The sequence below is a fragment of the Phragmites australis genome, chromosome 3 (assembly GCF_958298935.1).
Source record: "Phragmites australis chromosome 3, lpPhrAust1.1, whole genome shotgun sequence".
Taxonomy (NCBI): Eukaryota; Viridiplantae; Streptophyta; class Magnoliopsida; order Poales; family Poaceae; genus Phragmites; species Phragmites australis.
In genome coordinates, this window is record NC_084923.1 from 43,578,961 (window position 1) to 43,600,721 (window position 21,761).

At 44.2% G+C, this 21,761-nt stretch overlaps 2 protein-coding genes across 2 annotated transcripts; both read right to left on the reverse strand.

Annotated features, from left to right (window-relative positions):
- Window positions 1-14,527: 14,527 nt before the first annotated feature.
- LOC133910753 (protein MIZU-KUSSEI 1-like) lies at window positions 14,528-15,276 on the reverse strand. The gene has a single exon (XM_062353037.1). The coding sequence runs from the start codon at window positions 15,274-15,276 to the stop codon at window positions 14,623-14,625; it is 654 nt and encodes a 217-aa protein (XP_062209021.1). The 3' UTR covers window positions 14,528-14,622.
- Window positions 15,277-18,628: 3,352 nt separating this feature from the next.
- On the reverse strand, window positions 18,629-19,593 carry LOC133911230 (STS14 protein-like). Its single transcript, XM_062353436.1, has one exon. It carries the CDS (start codon window positions 19,403-19,405, stop codon window positions 18,803-18,805), a length of 603 nt encoding a protein of 200 aa, XP_062209420.1. The 5' UTR covers window positions 19,406-19,593; the 3' UTR covers window positions 18,629-18,802.
- Window positions 19,594-21,761: the final 2,168 nt, after the last annotated feature.

Consider the following 21,761-nt stretch of genomic DNA (forward strand, 5'->3'; position numbering starts at 1 on the left):
GACACCCCTATTCTACTCCGGGCTGACCTCCAAGATGTCACTCACCTCAAGCATATACTTGATGCCTTATCCCTGGCTGTGCACCATTGCGCGTTCCTCTGGTCTAGTGAGGATAAAACTAGCGGGGCTCAATGTCTCGTGGCCTAAGACAAGGTTTGTTGGCCGCGGGAGGAAGGCGGCCTCGACGTGATGGACCTCCACGTCTAGAACAATTGCCTCATGCTGAAGATGCTCCACAAGCTACACAACCCCGTAGACTCATCATGTATGCACTGGGTGCACATGCACATCGACCTCTCCACTATTAAAGATGCACACTGGTCTACCCTCAGGGGCTCCTACCCTCGTATCGTGTGCTCACCATGGTGGCCTTAGGCGACGATCGATCTACCTCATCCTGGGAGGTTGAATGACTCGGTAGTGGGTGACTCGTTGACACCTACCCTACTTTACATAGCCATGCCACTGACACCATGGTGTCGGTCCGCACGATGCTCTCCGAGGGTCTTCCTACACACTTGATCCCACACCTCTCTCACGTGGACACCATGGAGCTTACGGAGGTTGCCGCCCTCATCGACAGTGCTGAATTATCAGTAACGGAGGATACTCGATGGTGGATCCTTGAATTTGTTAGACCAAACATGATGAGCACTGCAGCTACTACACTTTTATTTGCAAAATCGAGCGCTGCCGAGGGTCCAATTCTTCACTTGGCTGCTAGTTCAGGAGAGGATCCAATGCAAAGTCAATCTGCTACTCAAAAACATTATGGAGGACTCCAACTGTTGACCACATCATCTTTGAGTGCTCCTACCCTCGCTCGGCCTAGGCTGCTCTAAAAGTGCCCGTTCGCGGGGCGTCGAGCGTTTGCTGCCTTTGGGATATGCCACGACCGGCGTACATCCCACCCCTGCATTCGACGTTCTTCCCTCTTCTCTGCCACTGGCTACTTTGGAAGCATAGGAACGAGGTGGTCTTTCGGTCTGCCAGCTTCTCACTCCTCCAGTTTTTGTTGAAATGCCACGGAGATGCAGTGCTTTGGCGCTTCCAGTTACCACGGTTCTCCCCATATGTAATCCATCGGGCCACTTTTGGGCCACCATTCCCGTAATGGAATCCAAGTGGGGATACTCCCCCTGGTTGATCGTAAAAAAAATATTTGTGGGACTCAGCTAAAAAAAGTTTAGCATCACTAAGTTGTGGCTAGGAAGCAAACAGTCACCTAACATCAAGCTTATAGAACATAATCGCAACAAAAGTGAGGCAAAGTGCTTCCAACCAAGCAGGTTAAGAAAATGTAACAATTGTATGGCTTGTCCCATAAGTTGTCTAGACCACACCTATCTTCTACAGCCATTTTTACGATCCTTGGGATACACCATGAGGCATCGTTAGAGGTACCAAAATTTAGTACCTATGAGGTACCAAAATTTAGTACCTAGGCACCAACCAAGTTATAATTCGTGATACCTCCATGTTCAAGGCTTGTGTGATGTAAGTTTACAATTGATGTTGATATACTTGAAGACTTACAACTTGAATACACAACTCTATCTTGAAGACTTACAACTCAAACTCTAAAGCTCTATCTTGTTAGGTTAATAATCCATGTTGCTGACTTAATATCCTCTTCCAACTTGTAGAAGCACGAAAACACAAATTCAAAACATACCGATATTGTAGAAATTGTATCATACTTTGAGAACCCAAGCTTGTTGAAAAACTAAAGCTATATAATCAGGATCTACTCCTTGTCCCTAGCAGCTACGCCACCGTCTCCCTAGGGTATTTGTTATTTGACTAATCACCAAAATAAATAGTGCAGATTATTCTCACTTTCTCTTGATTCGTAAGGAAATTTCTATTTTAAGAGTTTATTGTGGAAATTCCTACCTCTTAGAGCAAATAAAAAGGAAACAATAAGTTGGCTTTATCATGACATAGTATATCCTTTCGAACAAAATTATGAGAAAGAATGAAGTGATAATATAAGAATAGGGAAATAAATAATGCATCTAATGGAGGAATTAAAAAGACTCTAGCATAATGGAGTATTCGATTGCTCATCTAATGATATTGGTTTTTCTCTTTTGCCTAGTGAAATATTTAACTTTGGGTGGCGGTGGGGGGGGGGGCTCGTAGCAAGATGATTGTTTGATTTAAACCACGAACCCTAACTTGCAGCCCGTAAACTCCCAACTCTTTCTTCTCTTCCTCTGTCACATACTCACATTTCTCTTTTCTCCTGACTAGCAACTGGTCGCTTGATCTCTGGTGGCCTCCCCCCCCCCCCGCCCCCCATCGGTGGTGGGTTGTTGCTTATTTTATTGGAGATCTCCTAGTGGGCCCCGTGACTAGTTTTAGCTTTGTTGTCTTGCGAGGCAACAAGCTCTTTCCCTCACACCACTCTCTCCTCCACATTACCTAAAATCTTATGTCTTAATGTATGAGACAGTCTATAATATGAGCATTCTACGTACCTTGAGGTGCTAGGCAAGGTCATTGGGATAAAGAGTAAGCGGTCAGAGATTAATCTCGACTGGTGTTGCATTGTAGTGTTAGTTGCTCGCTTGGTTAATTGGGTGTTGGTGCTGACAGGGCCACATGTGTGCCTTCAGACAGCTGAAATGAGCATCTTGCTACCATTTCTTTGGTATTTTAGTTGTTTTAACACAAACCCAACTACAAAAGCAACAACAAAATGATACATGAACTATCTCCTATCAAACGATTGGTCTAATGAGTAAGTAGTGAATATTCCCTCACACTTAGAAGTTTAAATCATATAGCATAGGAGCATTCTATTTGTGGTGGAAAATGTATGCATCATATTTCTAACAAATTTAACCTATACAAAATTATATAGTGGTCTTGTGCTGGGAACATTCACTGGACATATGATTGCCAGCCTTAACCTCAGCAACAAAATCTTCTCCAGGCAGATTAGCTTTGTCAACAACCTGTTATTCATATCAGTAATTTGTCTCGACCAACAATTTTAGTGAACTATTGTCTGGCTTTAACAACATCATTCTGAAGTCTTCTCAGTCACCCAAAACTGGCTCACAGTTGTAATATTTGCGTTGCTGCTCCAAATATTATTCTCGGGTTCACGGTATCTCCCTCACGCAACTTGTTATAGGGGCTAGTACCAAAGTTCATGAGCAAGGTGCAAAATGATGTTGAGTCACTTTTGTCGATAGTCACGACTATGGAAGGCAGTTGGCCCCGTCAGGTCAGGTCCCTATGGGTTTTAGATCCTTTGGGTCGGGTCCCCACGGGTTCGGGTGGAAAAAATGGCCCCGCAGGGCTATCGGGTCCGGGCCACGATCCCAACTGGGTTCGGGTTCGAGTCTGATTTCCCATCCGCAAGACCACCTGAAATCTTGCACCAGCCAATTGCCAAATCCCGGCTGCCCCACTCCAACTCTTTATCTCTCCCTTCTGAAAGCGCATCTAGCCCCTATGTGTGGTTTTGGTAATTAATGACAATACCTATGGACTAACAATAGTATTGAGTTTGTTAGTAAGTTGTTCCATAGGTGATGCATGTATGAGAGATATGCATGAGCTCTAGGTGAATAGGGAGATTGAAAATGCATCAAGATGAATGAGCTCTAGGTGATGCTCGGGTAAGTGATGACAATGCCTATAGACTAACAATCATATTGAGAATTGCTATTAGGTTATTCCATAGGAGATGCATAAATGATGAAGCATGGATTCTTTGAGAAATGCCATGAGTTTAAAGAATTGCATCAAAAGTCATTAAGATTTTAGTGATACTCATAAGAAGAAGAATAAGCTCAATAAGATTAGCAATAAGCTTGAAGGCTAAGTTACTTGTGTAGATCAAGTAACTAAATGTATAACTTATTAATAGAGTTTTATGGACTAACTCGTGTGCTATGTGTTTAAGAATGAGTGGGGTTGGGTTCTATATGAAGATTGAAAATATGCATGAAGGCTAATAAGTTACTTGTGGAGATCAAGTAACTTACGATATAAATGTTGTCATTTAGGTTTTATGGACTAACCCATGTGCTTTGTGCTTGAGAGTGAGTTGGGGTTAGGATCCATAAGAAGGCATAAGTTGAATTGAAATCATATATGTCAAGAGTGAAGAACAAGAGTGGACTCCATATTTGATAAAATAAATTCCTTGAAGATGTCGTATACAAAGTGGTTTTCTATGGCAAGACAGTGAAGGGCAAGCAAGACTCGGCTGCGATGGACCATCCGTGGTGAAGGGCAAGCAAATAGCTTAGCGCCGAAGGACCAAGGCAGTGGTGAAGAGCGAGTAAAGGCTTTGCGCCGATGGACCATGTGAGGCCATGGGAAGCTATGGATGATTCACATCAATCATATGAAGAATCAAGAAGAGATGGAGTGAAGAATATATGTAAGTTGGCAACCCTCAAGGTTTGAAAGAAAGAAAGAAGCGGTACTTGAAAGTATTCAAATACTCAAAGTTGTTCAAATGCATTTTATCTTTGAATTTGAGTATAGGTATGCCACACTATTAAGAGGGATACAACGTGAGCTAATTGTCGTGTCTCAGTGCTCAAGAGTTTCTATCCAACCCAAAGTGAGAGTTTGTTTTAGGAATCCGGAGCGGAAAGTGTGGAAGTGTCTGAATTGGGTTTCGAAGTATTCCTAATTTGATCCTATATGTTTTAGGTCATTAATTCAGTTGGGATGTGTAGCCCTCTGAATAAGCTTTCCATAGAGTTCAAAATCGTCGAAATCGGACTCCGGGATCAAAAGTTATCGACGTTTTTCTGGGGGCTGTTCTGTTGTACTCGGAGTATAGGCCAGATACTCTGGGCTAGCCGGAGTCTCCGGGTGAGGCTTCACCAGAGAGTTTTGGGTTGGGCTGTTTCAGTTAACCCGGAGACTCTGTGGTACCTCGGATACTCTGGATGAATAGTATTTTCAGCCTAACGGCTAGTTTTTTTTGAGGTGGGCTATTTATAGCCCCTCACCCTCTCCTTTGGTTTTTGCTGGTGCTCCCACAAAATACCTCAAATCCAAAGCCATTTGTGCTCTCCCACTCCATTCTAGTGTGTGATTTGAGAAGAAAAGTGAGTTGGGTTGAGAGATTGGAAGATTGAGTGCAAGTGAGCCAAAATCCAATCTTGAGCACTTGAGTTCTCGGCAAGAAGTTCGTCGTCGTGTTTGTTACTCTTGGAGCTTAGAGCTCCTAGCTGGCTAGGTGTCGCCGGTGAGCTCCTGTGCTTTTGGTGAGCTGTGGGAAAGTTTGTGAAGGTCGATCTTGTCTCCGTAAGGGAAGATACCAAGAGTGGATCGAGGAAAGCGGTTGAAAGAGACCCAGCTCATTGGAGCTTCCTCAACGGAGACGTAGGATTCACGGTAGTGAATCCGAACTTCGGGAAACAAATCTTTGGGTCTCATCTCTTGTTCCCTTATTTTTAAGTTCTTATTCAAATATTTGTGCATATTGCTCGATCTACTTGTTTGTGTGTATTTGAGTGTAGGTTCTCCGTGGACCTACTTGGAATCATCTCTTGAAATACACGACATCACTTGGTTTGAGCTAGAACTCTTTAGACATCCTTTTATTTCAGTTTCGAGCTCTGTTCTGTACAGAATCCGGAGATTCTGGATTTTTTCAGAGACTCTGGACCTATACAACCTGGAGTATCCGGACTATCCCGGATACTCCGGATGAACAGTGATTTCATGACTGTGAATAGTGTTTTCAGCCATTTTTCAATATAAGTTTTATTGCATATCTTTCACTAGATTAGAGTAATTCTTGTCACCCTAGGATTATAACTTTCACACTTATTTAGGGTGATTGTGCACTAGTTGAGCCTAGCATATTTAGGTTTTCACTTGTGAAAAATCCATTAGTTTATATTCCACTGCAAGTTTAGACCAACGGTAAAAGAGGACGAATTTTTGCAAAAACGCCTATTCACCCCCTCTATGTGACATCATTGTCCTTTCACCTTCATCCCTCATCACACTCATTCCCCCAAAGCCATGAACCCATGACCCCCACTCGCTCGGTCGTCCCTGCCCTCCGCCCATCGACGCTCACGCGCGGGAGGGGATGATCCGCCGATGGATTTGTTGGGCGGGATGCAGGAGGGGTGGATTCGCTGATGAATTTGGTCCACACGCCGTAGTCAGATCTACTGCGAAGGGTGCCAACCGACGGGGGCCAAGACGACGCGAGGTTCTTGGATGACAGTGGCGAAGGCATGCTTGTCGATCCCAAGCCCCTGACAGCCTCAATCCACTGGAGCAAGAAGATTGACATGGCAGGATGCAGACACCGCTCTACTTGACCGACATCGGGGCCACGAGCGCTTCTACTATTCTGCATCGATCCTTTGCCTATATATAAAGGCATATTGTCCCCCCCCCCCATTGATATGCAATTGTGGGCTTCACCATGGGTGGTGGCCATCGAGCTACTACACCGGTGTTGAGATGTATCTGGCCGTCGCGCCATTGATTTGCCTTCGTGCCATGGCCGTTGAAGCGAATATGCTCCGGTCGGCCTTCGTGTCGTGACTGTCGAAGCGAGTGTGTTCCGGCCAGCCTCCATGCTATGACCATTGAAATGGATATGCTCCAGCGCCATCACCGTTGAGATGTGTTATGGGTTCGATTCTATATTCCAGCTAGCTGCTGAGCTATCGCCGTCGAGGTGGTGGTTTGATTTTTTACTCCGACCAGCTGATGCGATATTGCCATGGATGTTGGTTGCCACCATCTTGTGGCATGCTGCGTGGTCGGGTTTTGAGTCCCCGTCGAGGCCAGGGGCAGAGGTGGTTCTGCGCTCGGTATTGATTTTAGGGTCAGATCGGGTTTGAAGAATCGGGTTCGGGTTGGGTCTGTTCCAGCAAAACCCGATAGGGTAGACACATTGCCATCCTTAGTCGCGACATTGCATTTCTTAGTTATCCTAGTGAGCAATCTGGAGACACAACGATCCATGCACTAGATGTTTTTAGCGTACACTATGTCATATACTATTCCCATGTTATTCATGGTACTTTGTGATTGTTTTGATACACCATGTTTATTCCCCATGTCGTGTTAATGGTCATGTGGTGATCTATTAGATATGTTAACCTGAGTTAGAGCTTTAGTGTCCAAGATGGCCTCAACTAGGTTCTACATGTCATCGACAAAGGTATCAATGTTGTCGATCCACCTCTAAACTTGTAGAGTTATTACCATATCAATAGGAGGGGCGACTAGTAGAATCGTAGCCCCTCTAGCCGCTTAGTGGTAGGTGACTGCAATCCAGAACCTCGTTCATGGGGAGTGAAGGTTTATCTAACCCCTAAGTGTAGTTTTAGTAATTAATGATAATACATATGGATTGATAATTATGTTGAGAATTGTTAGTAGGTTATTCTATCGGTGATGAATGGAGGATTGAGCATGGATTTATTGAGGAATATCATGTGATCAAGAGAAATGCATCAAGATGAATGAGTTCTAGGTGATGCTCGGGTAAGTGGTGACAATACATGTGAACTAACAATTATATTGAGAATTGTTAGTAGGTTGTTCCATTGAAGATGCATAAGTGATAAATCATGGATTCATTGAGGAATGCCATGAGATCAAAGAGATGCATCAAAATTATTGAGCTCTAGGTGATGCTCATGAGATGAAGGAGAAGCTCAAAGAAGATTGACGATAAGCATGAAGGCTAAGTCGCTTGTGGAGATTAAATGACTAAATGTATGAGATTGTCAATTGAGTTTTTATGGACTAACCAAATTACTATATGCTTGAGTGAGTGGGGTTATGTTTCATATGAAAATATGTATTGAATTAAGATATTCAATATGTTGAATTAGAAGAGAAAGATCAAGATAAGCTTAAGGAACAACTTGTGTGTTTGATCCTTATGGTTCACGTTTTCGATGGTGAATCGGATGAAGACGATGTGAAAAGAGAAGTCTTCCGTGTTTGGTTCATGGGAAGCAATCAAGTGAATTTCATCAAGCTTCCAGAAGATCAAAAAAGGATCGAGATGGAAAGCGAGGATGAACATCGTCATCAAGCTCAAGTGAAGAGTTTATGATAAGCCTAAAAGAAGCATTAGGACTCGGATGATGTGTTCGTTAAGTCCAACAAAATAGCTCAAGGTAAAGGTATAACTAGAATAGGTTTTCTAGTTTTACCAGTCTCAATGTGCTTTGTGGGAGATTGGGTTATAGATTGATAGCCGTACTATCAAGAGGGGCTGCCAGATGCGTAGCTCACAGGATGCCAAGTGCTCATGCCATATGCTCAGTGCTTGGTAGGTGTGTGAGTAGGTCTTGCTTAGTGTGTTGATGGTATCTAAATGGTGGTTTAGATTTAACCTTTTGTGTGGTTGTCACCTTAGTGGTGGAAAGTGGTTGTGGCCAAGCCCTAGTGGTGTTTGGTGTGTTCCATGTGGTACCTAGTTTAATTTTGGATGATTAAGCTTAGTAAAATGGGTATAAGTGTCTGAATTAGTTTTCAGAATGTTCCTATGTTTAATCCAATGTGTTTAAGATCAACCAATCACTGAAATCGAACATCAGGTTCAAAAGTTATCAGCCTTTTTAAGAGTGTTAGATGTGCTGATCGGAAGTTCTGATGGGTAGATCGGAAGTTCTGATGTGTCGGAACCTCCGGTTTTCATAATCATGGTGTTCTCAGATTTGAGTTAGTTTTGAATCGGATGTTCCGATCCAAACATTGGAAGTTTCGATGTGTGCTTTTTAGCATGTTTGGGTGTGCTCTTTGTACAAGATCCGATCGTTAGGATTCATAGGATTGGAAGTTCCGATCTAGGGATCGAAAGTTCCGATCAGTGTAGAATCTGTGCAACGGCTAGTTTTTAGAGTTGGGGTATTTATACCCCTTTCCCTCCTAGCATGGGGGAAAGCCTTTAGAAGTCTTTGGAGGGGTTGTAAGTTGTTTTACTGGTGCTTGCAAAGACTTGAGAGGTGTTGGAACTTGGTGTTCCACATTTGAGTGCTCCCCTCTTTTCTCTTGGGTTGATTTGTGATATCCAAAGCCTTTGTGGCTTAGTGAGTATAGAGAGAAGTGTGAGAGGTGTGATGCTTTGGTAGCCCACACTCGGCTTATTGGTTGCGTGTGTTGAGCACTTGGCTTAGTGTGAAGAGTGCATACATGAGTTTGTTACTCTTGGAGACCACCATCTCCTAAACGGCTTGGTGGTGGATTGCCAGTGGTCTCCTCAAGTGAAGATTATGAGGAGGCTTGAAAGTGGTAGCAGAACTCACCATCTTCGGAGTGGAGAAAGAGTTGACCATAGTAGAGAAGAGGATTGTATTGTGCAACCTCGTGAGGAAAATAGTTGCAAGAGATCCGGCTCAAGTATGACCGAGCTTCCTTAGCAGAAACGTAGGATATCGATGGATATTTGAACTTCAGTAACAAATCATTTATCTCAATATATCTTTACATTTGTGCATTACATTGATATGCTTGCTTGTATGCTTATATGTATTTACATTGAATTAATTTAGTGATATTCCTTCTAGCTCGTTTTACTTTATCGAAATATCCGATCAGTGGATAGGAACATCCGATTGATATCGGAATATTCAATCAATGGATCAGAGTATTCAATTAGCTCTTGTGTTCTTGTATATCTTGCTAGAATTTAAAATCATCTTTGTCACCCTAGAATTGTAATCCTTCTCAATTATTTTAGGGTATTAGTGCACTAGTTGAGTCTAGCATTTTTAGGTTTTACACCTGTGAAAAATCTGTTAATTTATTTTCACTGCTAGTTTAGACCAACTATTAAAAAAGGAGGATGAAGTTTTTAAAATGCCTATTCACTCCCCTCTAATATGACATCATTGTCCTTTTAGGGAACTCCTAAGTTGAAAAGTCTTCGAGATGATGTACCAGTAATATTTGTTCCATTAGGCCTGGAACAATTTTGGTGTTCCACAGTGGGTATAGTGGTCGAAGGAGGACTTCTGCTGGTTACACCACCACCAGCTTTAGATTGAGCGAGACCAACGGCCTTGATGGCTTTAGCTTCCTTGGCAGCTGCCTTGGCATCTAATTGTCTCTAGCAAAGGTTGTTGCCCCATCGTCATTATTTTTTCAACTACTTCTGGGTCATCTTGTGGTCTGGTTATTCTACAATGTTAACATTGTAGGTCCCTGAGTCATCGTAGTAGACTTCCTCATCAAAGAAATCCATAGCATCAATGCAAGGCTCTTCCTCTAGAACTAACTGGTCCAAATAAATAGTGTTTTGGTAGATTGAGCTACCATGGTGTGAAGTTGCAGACAAAGATCTACAAGCTACATACTTGGTGAAAGAAACTAGCTCAAAAGTTGAGGAACTCAAATGCCAAAAGATGAAATCCGATCTTACAGATCTGTGTTCACTTGGCTAGGTTATACATAGATTTAGGGGCCAAAGTCTTCATAGAACTTCTCGTCTGAAAAAAAAAATCCGTCATGGTAGTCATGATCTTGTCAATCGATGAAAACACCTTGTCGATCCCTACGGTCAGTGCTAGCTATTGAGGATTAGTAAAAATGACAATGTAATGTTTATATGGGGCAGGGATCACTAGGTCGGCACTATCGAATGTAAGATTGAAAAGAGAAACACACTATGCAGACATGTTCGGGTCTCCTGAAGGATAATAGCCCTATATCATAGGTGCTACCTTGATCATTGTATTAACTTGAGAAGAGGATTACAATTTATGGTGCCTAAATATAAACTCAAAGCTATTTAGCGAGACCTTCGAGCATGGGCTCGAATTGACTTGTCTTCTCCCGAGTTGAGTTGGCTTGTGTTCAATTGAGATGGGATTGTCTTGGTTGTACCCCTAATCTGGTTTCTATAGTCAGGCGGAGAGGGTTTGTATCCTACTCGAAGTCTTGAGCTTAGTTGACTTGATTTGTATCTCCCGGGGTATTCGAGGCACTTCCTTATCAGGAGATTCTTTCCAAGTAAGATAGATCTTGACTTTAGAGAACAAGTTCGCATCGTACTTACCGTGGTAGCTTCTAGAACCCTATCTCACGGAAGCTAGACAAGTGTACAATGGAGATTCCATCCTTAGATCATACCATATTTCTAGTAATATTTTAATTATTAATTATATATTCCTCATCAACTATTTTTAGAATTAAAGTATGAAATAAACAATATACATACTATTGATGAAAAGTGCATCTATATTCACAAATGAAGCTGAAAACAAAAGGAAGTTGCAAGTTATGAACATACAAATGAGTTCCAAATAAAGTTGAATTCAGAATTAAACTGATTTTTGTAGTTATCTACAATAAAACCAAAATTTGAAACTTTAATTTTAAATTTTAAATATTTTTTAAGTAAATAGCAAAGAAAGAAATGCATGCTTGGACTAAAATTGGAACATCACCTTAAATGAAATCAGTGTTCTTAATATACATAAAAAACTGAACAAATTATTTTATAATATCTAGGCCGTGCAGGTGGACAGGTTGATGGATTGGTTGCTTTTAATTTAGAATCACCTAGTAGCATAAACGACTTTGTTCGATGAATGGTTTACAGGGGTGGGCTCCAAATTGAAATTGCAATTGTTGGTGGGAGCTATTGCGTTATGCTAGGATTTATAGCTTAGTAGAAATGATATGATTTTTGATAAAGAAAACCAACTAAATCTTGCAGATAAGTTTTATACAGAGGAACATGCTGGCTCCGCTGTTGGACACTGCTTCAGCGGAGTGAAGAGGACAAGGATATTATTCATCATGCTTGTCATACGCTGGAGACGATGGATATGCAGATTTTCGCCTCACATGGATGAAGATTTAATAATAGGAATTTCTCTTATGTTGGCGTTGCTTGTTGTTATGTTATGTCAAACCTTATTGCATCACGGATGTCTGATGATGTCAGTTTAATGGCTGACTTTTGTAATAATTGACGGTCATGTCTCTATGGAGGCTGAAGCCGAGATTTTCTCATACAACAAAAGAAATAAGAGGAGGATAATACCTTAGAGAAACTAAGTATTTTTGCATTAAGAAGAATACAAGAACCTAAATTGTTATTGGAAGTGGACTCAGACTGACATACCTCCCATCAACTATGTTAGGTTCAATTCCTGCACACACGAAAAAAACATCTCAGGAAGAGGAAGATTACTCTAGAGATTTTAGGATTTAGTTCATATTTCTAATTTCCAAGAATCTGGATCCCAGTCTCTCCTTTCCAAGCAGGCCCTAAGTGTTAACGGTCAGCCTTGTTCTACATCCCTAGCATGGCAAACACAATATGATCGAAGGTATTGTCATCTACCTATCTTACTGATGCTGCAATAATGCCAATCTGTTTGAAAATAGCACATGATTATGTTCAAGTCTCACTCGACAAGAACAGAACAAGACAGATTATGGGACTTAACGCACGGATGCAATGCCAACAGCAAGCTAAGCAGGAACCTCCAATGTTGTTTTGTTAATTGGTTGGGGTGGCTGAAAATGATAAATCAGGGAATTGGCATAGCAGCAGTGTGACGTTTAAAGATGAACAGTTGTACCGGCAGCATTGGTTTCAGTAGAAGCACTTCAACTCTAAGTTGTAACCTCCTGGATATTATATTTGAACACCATCATCTAATTTTTTCTGCTCACCTACACCTCTCCATTTCTTTGAGGGAGTTGTTATGCTTATTTATATTATTGTGCATATACTGTGCTTATTACTTCACCGACAAAAAATAAGTGATGTTTTCAAATGCGTAATCAAGTTATTTGACTTGCGATATCTTCAAAAGTGATTAAATTGGTCAATAATGTCATGTGCGGATCTTCCTTAAAAGTAAGTTTAATAATGATAATTTACTAGGTTTTGAGCATGCATTGCAATATAAACAATCCAAATGGTATTTTTGAGACCGTGTCTGTATTCGAACCCTCTCTCTGTCTCTCTCTCTCTCTCTTTACTCTCTCTTTACTGGAGAGAATATTTGCCACCCCAATCCGCCAAGCCATTTGAGAGCATGACTTAGATAAACCTGAGTCTAGCCATACCAGCATAGGTATATTGTACCAATATTTAAAAACTGGTGAAAATCGCCAAATAGGTTTGTCCTCATTTGTTTTGATCAAAACGGCCACGGACCAAATCTTCAGTTTCACATCCAAATTGCCATTGATTCGGTCCCTTACACTACTACTTCTCGGTTGATAGTGGCAAAATCTAGTCTAATTAAAAAATGTGAATTCACAGAAAGGTAATAACATAATATTTCCTTACGGATTTTAAAGATTCAACGCTCTCGGTAGCATTCCAGAATTCGCCAATCGATCCTCATTTTTCATGTTCTTTGGGGCTATATATAAGTGAGAAAATGGACTGGTTTTATATGCCAATAAATTGAGTAGAATGTTACCTAAGAAAAAGTGTATGCCCTCGAAAAAATAACGTGAAAGTCATGAATATCAGTTGACCAGGTAGTTATATTCCGTTCCAGGCTAAGATCTGAACAACTTCTCACTTGACTTCCAAATGTACAGTGTCATATGTTGCTTCAGCGTCAACGCTAGCTATGCCAATCAAGTCTGTCCTTGGATGAAAGCCCATGGAGCCCATGGAATAATTTCCCGTGAATGAAGTTGACAGATGATTCCATATGATGGTTGATAAGACAACCGAATTTCATCAATCACAATTACTAACAAAACGACGGAAACGAATAAAAATTGTACCATTTTGAACCATCATCAAATTACTTAATTCTGTGATTTAAATCTAGGAAGAAATAGGTTATTTGTAACGGAACCCAATTTCTTCTCAAATCAAGTTACAACGATGATGGCCGTGATGCGCTAGCTCTTGAGGAACTCTTTCCGTGATTAAGAGAAGACCTCAGTTTCTACCGGGCGTCAAGGTAAACTATAGCCATTTTTGCAAAAATAATAGGCCTGGTAGTACTTAAAATCTAAGCCTCAATAATTCTGATATTCCCTATTTAGCAATAGTTGCATCACGGTCGATTCACAGAGCCACGGTAGCCAATGGATTCTGATATATATCTAACCCGATGTCTTACTGTAACGAGCACAGCATTTTGGATCTGGTTGGTGCATTTGACATGACAAATCGGGTTGATCAAGTCCCAGGTCACAGTCAAATATGCACAATCTTGTCCAGGAGTTCTATCTTCCATCATGTCTGGTTCTGGCATTGCCAAGGTCTTCTTACGTATTCTTGTCAACTTTCATTTTTCTCATAAATGTTCAAGTAAATCACCGGATAGAATACATACCATCTTTGCATACAATCAGGAAGTCCTCTTTTGTACTAAGAGAAATCCTCGAAAACAACTTGAATGAATTCTCCGAAAAACTCTATATTCTGAAAAACAGAGGAGTTAAAAGCCGACCATTCTCTGGAAAGTTCATCATAATGTAAATAGACTATTGTTCGAATGAAATGGTAACAGATTATAGAGTGCGTTTCACACATATTAATCCTACTTTAAAATTAGTACTAGCTCCTCTCTTTTTTGGATTGGGACTTGGGAGTTATATACACGCAGTACCAGTCGCTGACACAAGAAAGGCTGATGCTGCCATGAAACATAATGTCGATGATCAAATCCGATGGAAGAAGATGCTAAGGCCGCCGTCGCCGCCGTTTACTCCCTGCCATCCGATCGGCTCCACGAGGTGGAATGACTCCGCGTCCGACGACCCGACGATCCTCTCGAACCTCCCGCGCAGGTACTCCACGCCGCCGCCGGGCAGCCGCCCGGCGCCGGCGGTCACGGCCCACAGCTTCTCCAGCACCCACCCCTCCGCGTCCGACGGCTTCTCCCGCCTCGCCGCGAACCCCACGCGCCGGCCATTGCAGTACACCAGCCACTTGGGCGAGTTGAGGAGAGCGCCGGAGTTGGGCGCCCACTGGCGCTGGTACTCGAGCACGATCCTGCCCGCCGCGGCGATGTCCGCGCCGCCGAGGCCAGCGGGCAGATCGAGCACCAGCAAGTGCTCGGATTCCGCGGCGGGCAGACCGTGCTCCTGGAGGAAGAGGCGGACGCGGCGGTCGCCGGTTGATGGTAGGAAGAGCGTGCCACGGACGATGGCGGACGCGGCGCCCGGCGCCGGCGGGCACGGGAGGAACGTGGAGGCGAGAAGGCACCGGACGTGGTTCCACCACGCCAGCCACGAGACATGGCAGCTGTAGTGCACCGCCTCCTCCACGGCGCCGTCGCTGCCGTCTTCCACAGGCACGACTGCCGGCGGCATGTGCTCACGCAGCACGTACGGCCGTTCCGAGGACGCGGTGCCAAGCTAGCTAGCGCATGCAGGAAGAGCGAGGCAGCGAGCAATATATCACGCGAGGAAGGGAGGGTTTTAGCTTTTAACAAGGGTTCCGGTCCTTGGGACGATCGATTCGCGCGAGAATTTGTTAGGATCCATTTGCATGCATGCATGCATGCATGTCTCGGCGGTAGCGAGCTCTCTCTGATCGTGCCCGGTGAAGTAGCGCGCTTCCCCGCCATTTAGTGCAACATCTGTTAGCTCCGTTCATGCTCTATTAGATCTGGAACGCGTACATGATGCTGGAGATGCACGCCGCCGTCACGGCGTCACCTTGCGCCACGCGCTGCTGCTATGTACGACATGCCGGCCAACGGTCCAGTACGCCCGTGCATCGGATGGCAACGAGGTGCCGGGGGCCTGGCATGGCTGGGCTGGCTGGCGTGCCAGGCTTCCCGCGCGTTCCATCGTGCCCCGCGTGGTACCGAGCTACAGCCTACAGGGTTTGGATTTAGGTGTCGCTGGTTAGATTTGGGAGTTGCCCATGGGGCCGGTTGATGCGCGAGATTTGGAGCTGTGCACCCGTGCCGCGCCGAAGCAAATGGGCCGCTCTGCTCGGCGCGCGGCAGACGGCAGTTGGGCTGCTCGTAGCCGCGTAGGGACTGTGGATGGAAGAAACTTCTGGGATAGGTGCGGTGGCCGGCCGGCAGCAGATGGGCTGATGGCGAGCGTAGGTTGCGCCGCTTGGGCCGTGCGTGCTGGAGGCTGTGAATGGGCACCGCGCACCGGTTATTTTAGAATTTTATTATTTATATGTTTTCTCAATATTTATAAATTATACAGTTATTTCAACAAATTGTAATAATAGGCTACCATCATCCATGTTCATCGGGCAATAGAAATGTGTGTTCTATGAACGGGCTATATCTTATAGGCCTTGCCGGTCAGGAAATTTAAAAATACAGTCAGAGCACGTGTCACCTGTTTAGAAGGCGAGAGCTTGATCTCACACGTCACTTAACGGGATATTTGGACCAACCAAAAGGTGTCAGCTACTGTTTGGTGATACTTTTCGATAAACACATCACGTCAGATTCGCTCATTTGTCTGTACACTTGTTTATCTATTTGTAGTTGTACGAGCATATACATATTCATTTTTTTCATTTTACTCTCAGTCTGTGTTTGTTTGCTGCTTCTGAAACTGCTTTTGCTACTGGCAGAAGTCAGAAGCCAGAAGCCAGAATAAACGAAGTTCTGGAGAAGTGGCTTCTGGAGAAGCCAGAAGCCTATTTCTGAGGAAAATGAACTAAAGTTGAGAAGCTCGCTGAGATATGCTTCTCTGAGAAGCTATGTGCTGAGAAGCCAAAAATTTATTGTAGAAACCAACAACCTATTTCTAAAAATAGCTTTTCAGAAAAGCCAAAAGCACTGCTTTTCAGAGAAGCTCAAAAGCAGAAGCTCAAACAAACACGGCCTCAATCAAAAAGTATGCCGGAACATCAGTCACTACCTACCGTGCACTGAGTCTCAGACCAGTTTTCTTTCGAAAGTTGAAATTGCAGGTTAACAACGTTTCAATCCAGGACGAAAATAAGACGTTCGGAGCAGAGAGGATCGGTCATGGCTTTTCTGTCTACCATCTATCTATTGTCTTGATATTTAAGGGAAAAATGAGTCACCACAGTAGTGAGGATTAGTTGCTGATTAATGTAGTGAGTGTATGGTGGCATCTTCAGTGTTTGTTTTAGTAACTTACGGTGAGGTAACAACTTATGGCAACTTACATGGAGATTGTGTAGAAAGTTCAGATGAGATAACAATATTAGTTAAAAATATTTTGTAGTAACTTATGTGAATAATTTATTGGTAAGTCTATAAGTAAGTTGTTAGTACTGTAACATGTAACTGCCAATGTATATAAAATATCTTCAAAATGCATGTAGGAAACGTTTTATAAATTTGTTTGAATTAAAAAGATAATATCATATAAAATGATAAAAATATATATAAATAGAGCATTACAAAGGAACTCACTTTTTATCAAATAACCTAGGGTTGAAAATATTTTTATAAATTAGTACATCATATAAGAAGAATATTTGTGAATTTTTCTTTATTTTTTGAAATTTATTTGAGGTATTAAAAATTGTTAGAAGTTATAAAGTAGGCATCTTTTGAGAATTTTAACTAAATATTGGTGTAGCCTTTTTGGATCAAAATAGATAAAATAGGTTGCTAGTGTGCTCTAATTTGCTCATGAAAATATTTAAAAAATTTGTGGACTACTCTAATACTAAATAAAATAAAAAATTAAATGAAATTGAACATGCATGTGCTAATCCAACCACATACAGACTAACGACCGAACAGTGGGTGGCACCACCCATTGGCCCAAGATCTTCTGACTGGCGGGCCCGGCCAGTGACATATGATCTGACCATATTTTTGTATTTTTAATTTTCTAATCGGCGGAGTTCACAAGGTATCATGTGTTACTCTTGCCCGATGAACAGGCGATGATAGTATAATCTTGCAATTTGTTGAAACGGTTATGTAATTTTGTAAATATTAAGAAAAAATATATAAATAAAAAATCAGCTATTTTACCCAAATTCTCCGGCAGGATGCCCACGCTAGAGGTGGACTCGTCGAATGTCATGGAGGATGCTGCCGGCTTCGGCTTCTCAAGCCCTTCCTAATGTTTTATACTTGCAGTCGTCGCTACTCGACATCATGCATTGTCCTGATCACCGTCGATGCCACGGTGCTCGTGGGGGTGCCGCCGGCCATGCCGCCCGTGCCCGTGCCCGTGCCCGTGCCAGGCCACATGTGACCAGCGTAGCAAAGCATACGCTTTGCGCTCCTGGACTTGGTCGGGTGCGGGGTGCTGCCCTGCGACAGTGCGGCGTATTGTACTGTAGTGCCGTCGCGAGGTGATGCTCGGCTGCTCGCCGCTCCATCGATCAGCGAAGCCAGAGGCCTCACGCCGGCAGGGATGCCAAACTGAGACTGCTCCTGGTAAGATCAGTTCATATAGTAGCACCACTAAATAAAAATGAACGATCAGTTCACTTTTGCCAATGTGTCGATTGCCCCTGCCACTTAGTAAGATGCATCCAATTTACTCTGTCACACACCTGTAATCGCTCCAGTTGATACGCCACTCCCCTTCTCCAATTCTGCAGACCCCGAGAGATCAAAGGGACCATGTAGCAATCGTGCATAACTCAGCGAGTCAAGACAACTAACACGCATCAACACCCCGAGGCGCATCACAACCACAACTCAAGCGTTTCCCCGGCAACACATGCTAACACGTCACACCAAAGCAGTCCTGAACGTCAAGAACACCACCAGATCACAAGTTCACAAAAAGTTACAGTGACCGAACCGCACAAAAGACCAAAGCTACGTGCGCCTCTTACTCTAGCCATGCATCGTGCTCCGGCTCCGGCGCCGACGCCGGCAGCTCAACGGAAGGAACACAAACCTGATCGCCCGCCACGGAGCTAGTAGGGGCTCTGCCCCTGCACGTTGCCGTGCGGGTTGTACAGGCACAGTGTCAGCGTGGCGCCGGTGGCGCAGCTGGCCTGCGCGCACCCGACCTCGGCAGTGCGCCGCCACACCACCTGCGTGTACGTGCCGCACTGCACCCCCGCCGAGCACGTGTTGTTGGCGTGGCTGTAGAACTTCCCCTGCGCCACCCACGACGTCACCACCTCGACCGGGAGCTCGCGGTAGCTCGCCCACCCCTGATTCGCGCCGTAGGGGCTGGCCCCCATGTTCGCGAACGCGCACCCACTCTGCTGCCGCTGCTGGGCCACGGTCTTCCCCGCCGCCGACGCCAGGTCCGCGCTCCACCGAAGCGGGGACACGCCCACCGCGGCGCGCGCCTGGTTGTGCGGCACCAGGTACTCGTCCACCGTTGCGTTGCTGGTGGTGCTGTTGCTGCCCCACGGCGCTTTGGTGGCCGCGCCCACGCTCGCGCCTCCCGACTCCAGGGCACGAGCGCCGTGGGCCGGCGCCGGTGCGGTGCACAGCGCGAGGAGGAGGGCGAGAAAGCACGCCGTGGCCATGGCCGTGGGGAGGAGGTGCTGGCGCTGGGGCGCCATGAGATCTGGAGTAGGTGTGCTGAGTAATGGCTCAGTGAGTGCGAGTGCGAGCTTGTGCGATGTGTTGTCGCTAGCGAGTTACTAAGAAGAGAGCCGATTACCGGCAGGCAGCGCGGCCGCGAGCTTCGTTGTACCTGGTGCCGACTGCCACGGCTTGTCTGGGCACCCTCGTGATGGCGCGGCCCGTTCGATCTCGCATGTGGCGCGCCGAGCCTGGCGAGATCCGGGGGGTTGTTGGTGCGTGTCACGGTGTCAGTGGTCGACATCGTTTAGGTGATTCCTTTGTCTTTAAGATCCAGTTCACCACGGTGTTTTGTGGCAGGATGAATGGCACCGGGGCGACTATATCAAATAGCTGAAGGCTGAGCACCGGAATTGTCGGCATATTTAAGATCTTATTTAGCATAGCTTGTGCTTCTGTATAATCTATTTCTTGAAGAATTCTGTGAGCAGTAGGTTCTACTTTCTAGATTGTACAGTTTATTCTTAGAATCAACTTATTAATAATCTACTATAAAATCCTACTATTTAGCACTATTTCTATATAATACTTTAGGATCTATAAACAGAAATTGTATCAAACATGACCTAAGTCTGCCAAACATCTTTTACCTAAGTTACCAAAAATTCAGCTGAAGAAAATTGGAGCCACAACCTCGGCTGCCTCAGAGAATCTTGCCAGAACTTCTCATAACTATGGCTGCGGGATTTAAACCATGCAATATCTAATTCTAGCTCCTGCTCACGACACGAGAAGTCTTTGGAATTGGCAGGCCCAACGGGTTCGGGTCAAGGCCGATTTAGTTTGGGGCTCATGGCACAATCCAGGCCCGACTAAATCTGGCCTAATGGGCCGATCCAAAATGAGTCTTGGGCTACCCATTTGATCGCAATTACCCTCAATTGCCACCAAATTTGTTCCCAACTTTTGCCGGCTCCCCGCGCCTCCCTCCGCGCCGAGATCGTGTCACTGCAATACTGGCAGAATGGCAGCCATGGGAGTTGTTGCCTGCAGTGCATCCAAGAAGAAAGAAGAAGAGAGCAAAGGCGGCAACTTGAGCCGTCAGTAAGATTGAATCGAGTAAAGAAGTTGTTGACTGAATGTCTCTATGTTAGAACATATTTATATGGGTTCGTGAGGGTGTGCGCGTGCGCGTTACTTTCGAAAAAAATCCCCCTCTAGCTTGCCAGTCTCTTCTCCGATTTTCTCACTGGCTTGCTAATCCTTCGTAGTTCCCCGGCGACGGCGGTCCACTACAGATCGCCTCCACCAGATCCAGGCATTCTTCCACCTCACCCGCACATCTCTCGTAGGCGTCCTCCTCTCGTCGTCTTGAGTCTCCCTGGAACCGCGTGGAGTGGAGATCCATCCGGAGTTCGGGACCTGTGTATGCTTTCTTCTTTTGTTGCTGAGAAAGCCATTTTTTCTTTTTTTTCTTTTTTGTCGCCGATTCGTTTGAAGCTGAGGGGCAGATTACGGTGGCGTTTGTTTGATTCGAATTTTGGTTTGGGGATGTTTGATCGCGAAGTTCTGCGTTGATTTATGTTTGCTCTGTGTTCGCCTCACCAAAGAGGACACGATGCCCCCCTCGTACCTCTAGCCAAAAAAACAGGTTCAAAGGACCAAGCTATTCATGGAGGATCAACCCCATTTACCGACAGTGGAAATGGGGTGTCATATATTCAATCCAAGATAGCTGCTATTAAATTTTATTGTCATCGTTGTTTGAATTACTGTACATATATGTTTCTGTCACCGTAAGTTTGCTAGGATTCATTATATCTCCTGTTTAATAAGGACAAAAGTTGGGTATAGCACTAATGTGAAAAGCTAATAGCTGGTGGTTCAGTAATTTGTTGCGAAATCATAGATGGTCTATGCGCACACATGCATGTCATGGGCAAAAAATGCCTTTCATTACCTTCAGTTCTGTGTTTGTTCGACATTGTTCTGTTTACCTATCTCTTGATATCCATGTATGTGTATAATAAAGCATCTGATCTTTTATTTGCACAGTTTGTGGCTGACTATTTTCGGCAGGCTTTTACTCACGCAAATAACTTCTGTAGCGTTCATTATTCACCAAACTTGATGATTAGTTCTTCAATTCGTTCTTGTGCAGAAACAATGACGGCTGGCTACATTGTGGGCTCACTGGTTGGGTCCTTTGCCATTGCATATCTGTGTGACACATTTGTTTCTGACAAGAAGGCATTTGGAGGTGAGTGTCATCTTACATAGATTCCCGTGAGAACCCTGTGCCAAACTGCCTGTAAGTTTGGCACTAAGCCGCTACATTATTTGGAAACAGGTAGCATTCCTAAGAGTGTTTCTGACAAGGAGCGGTGGCAAGCC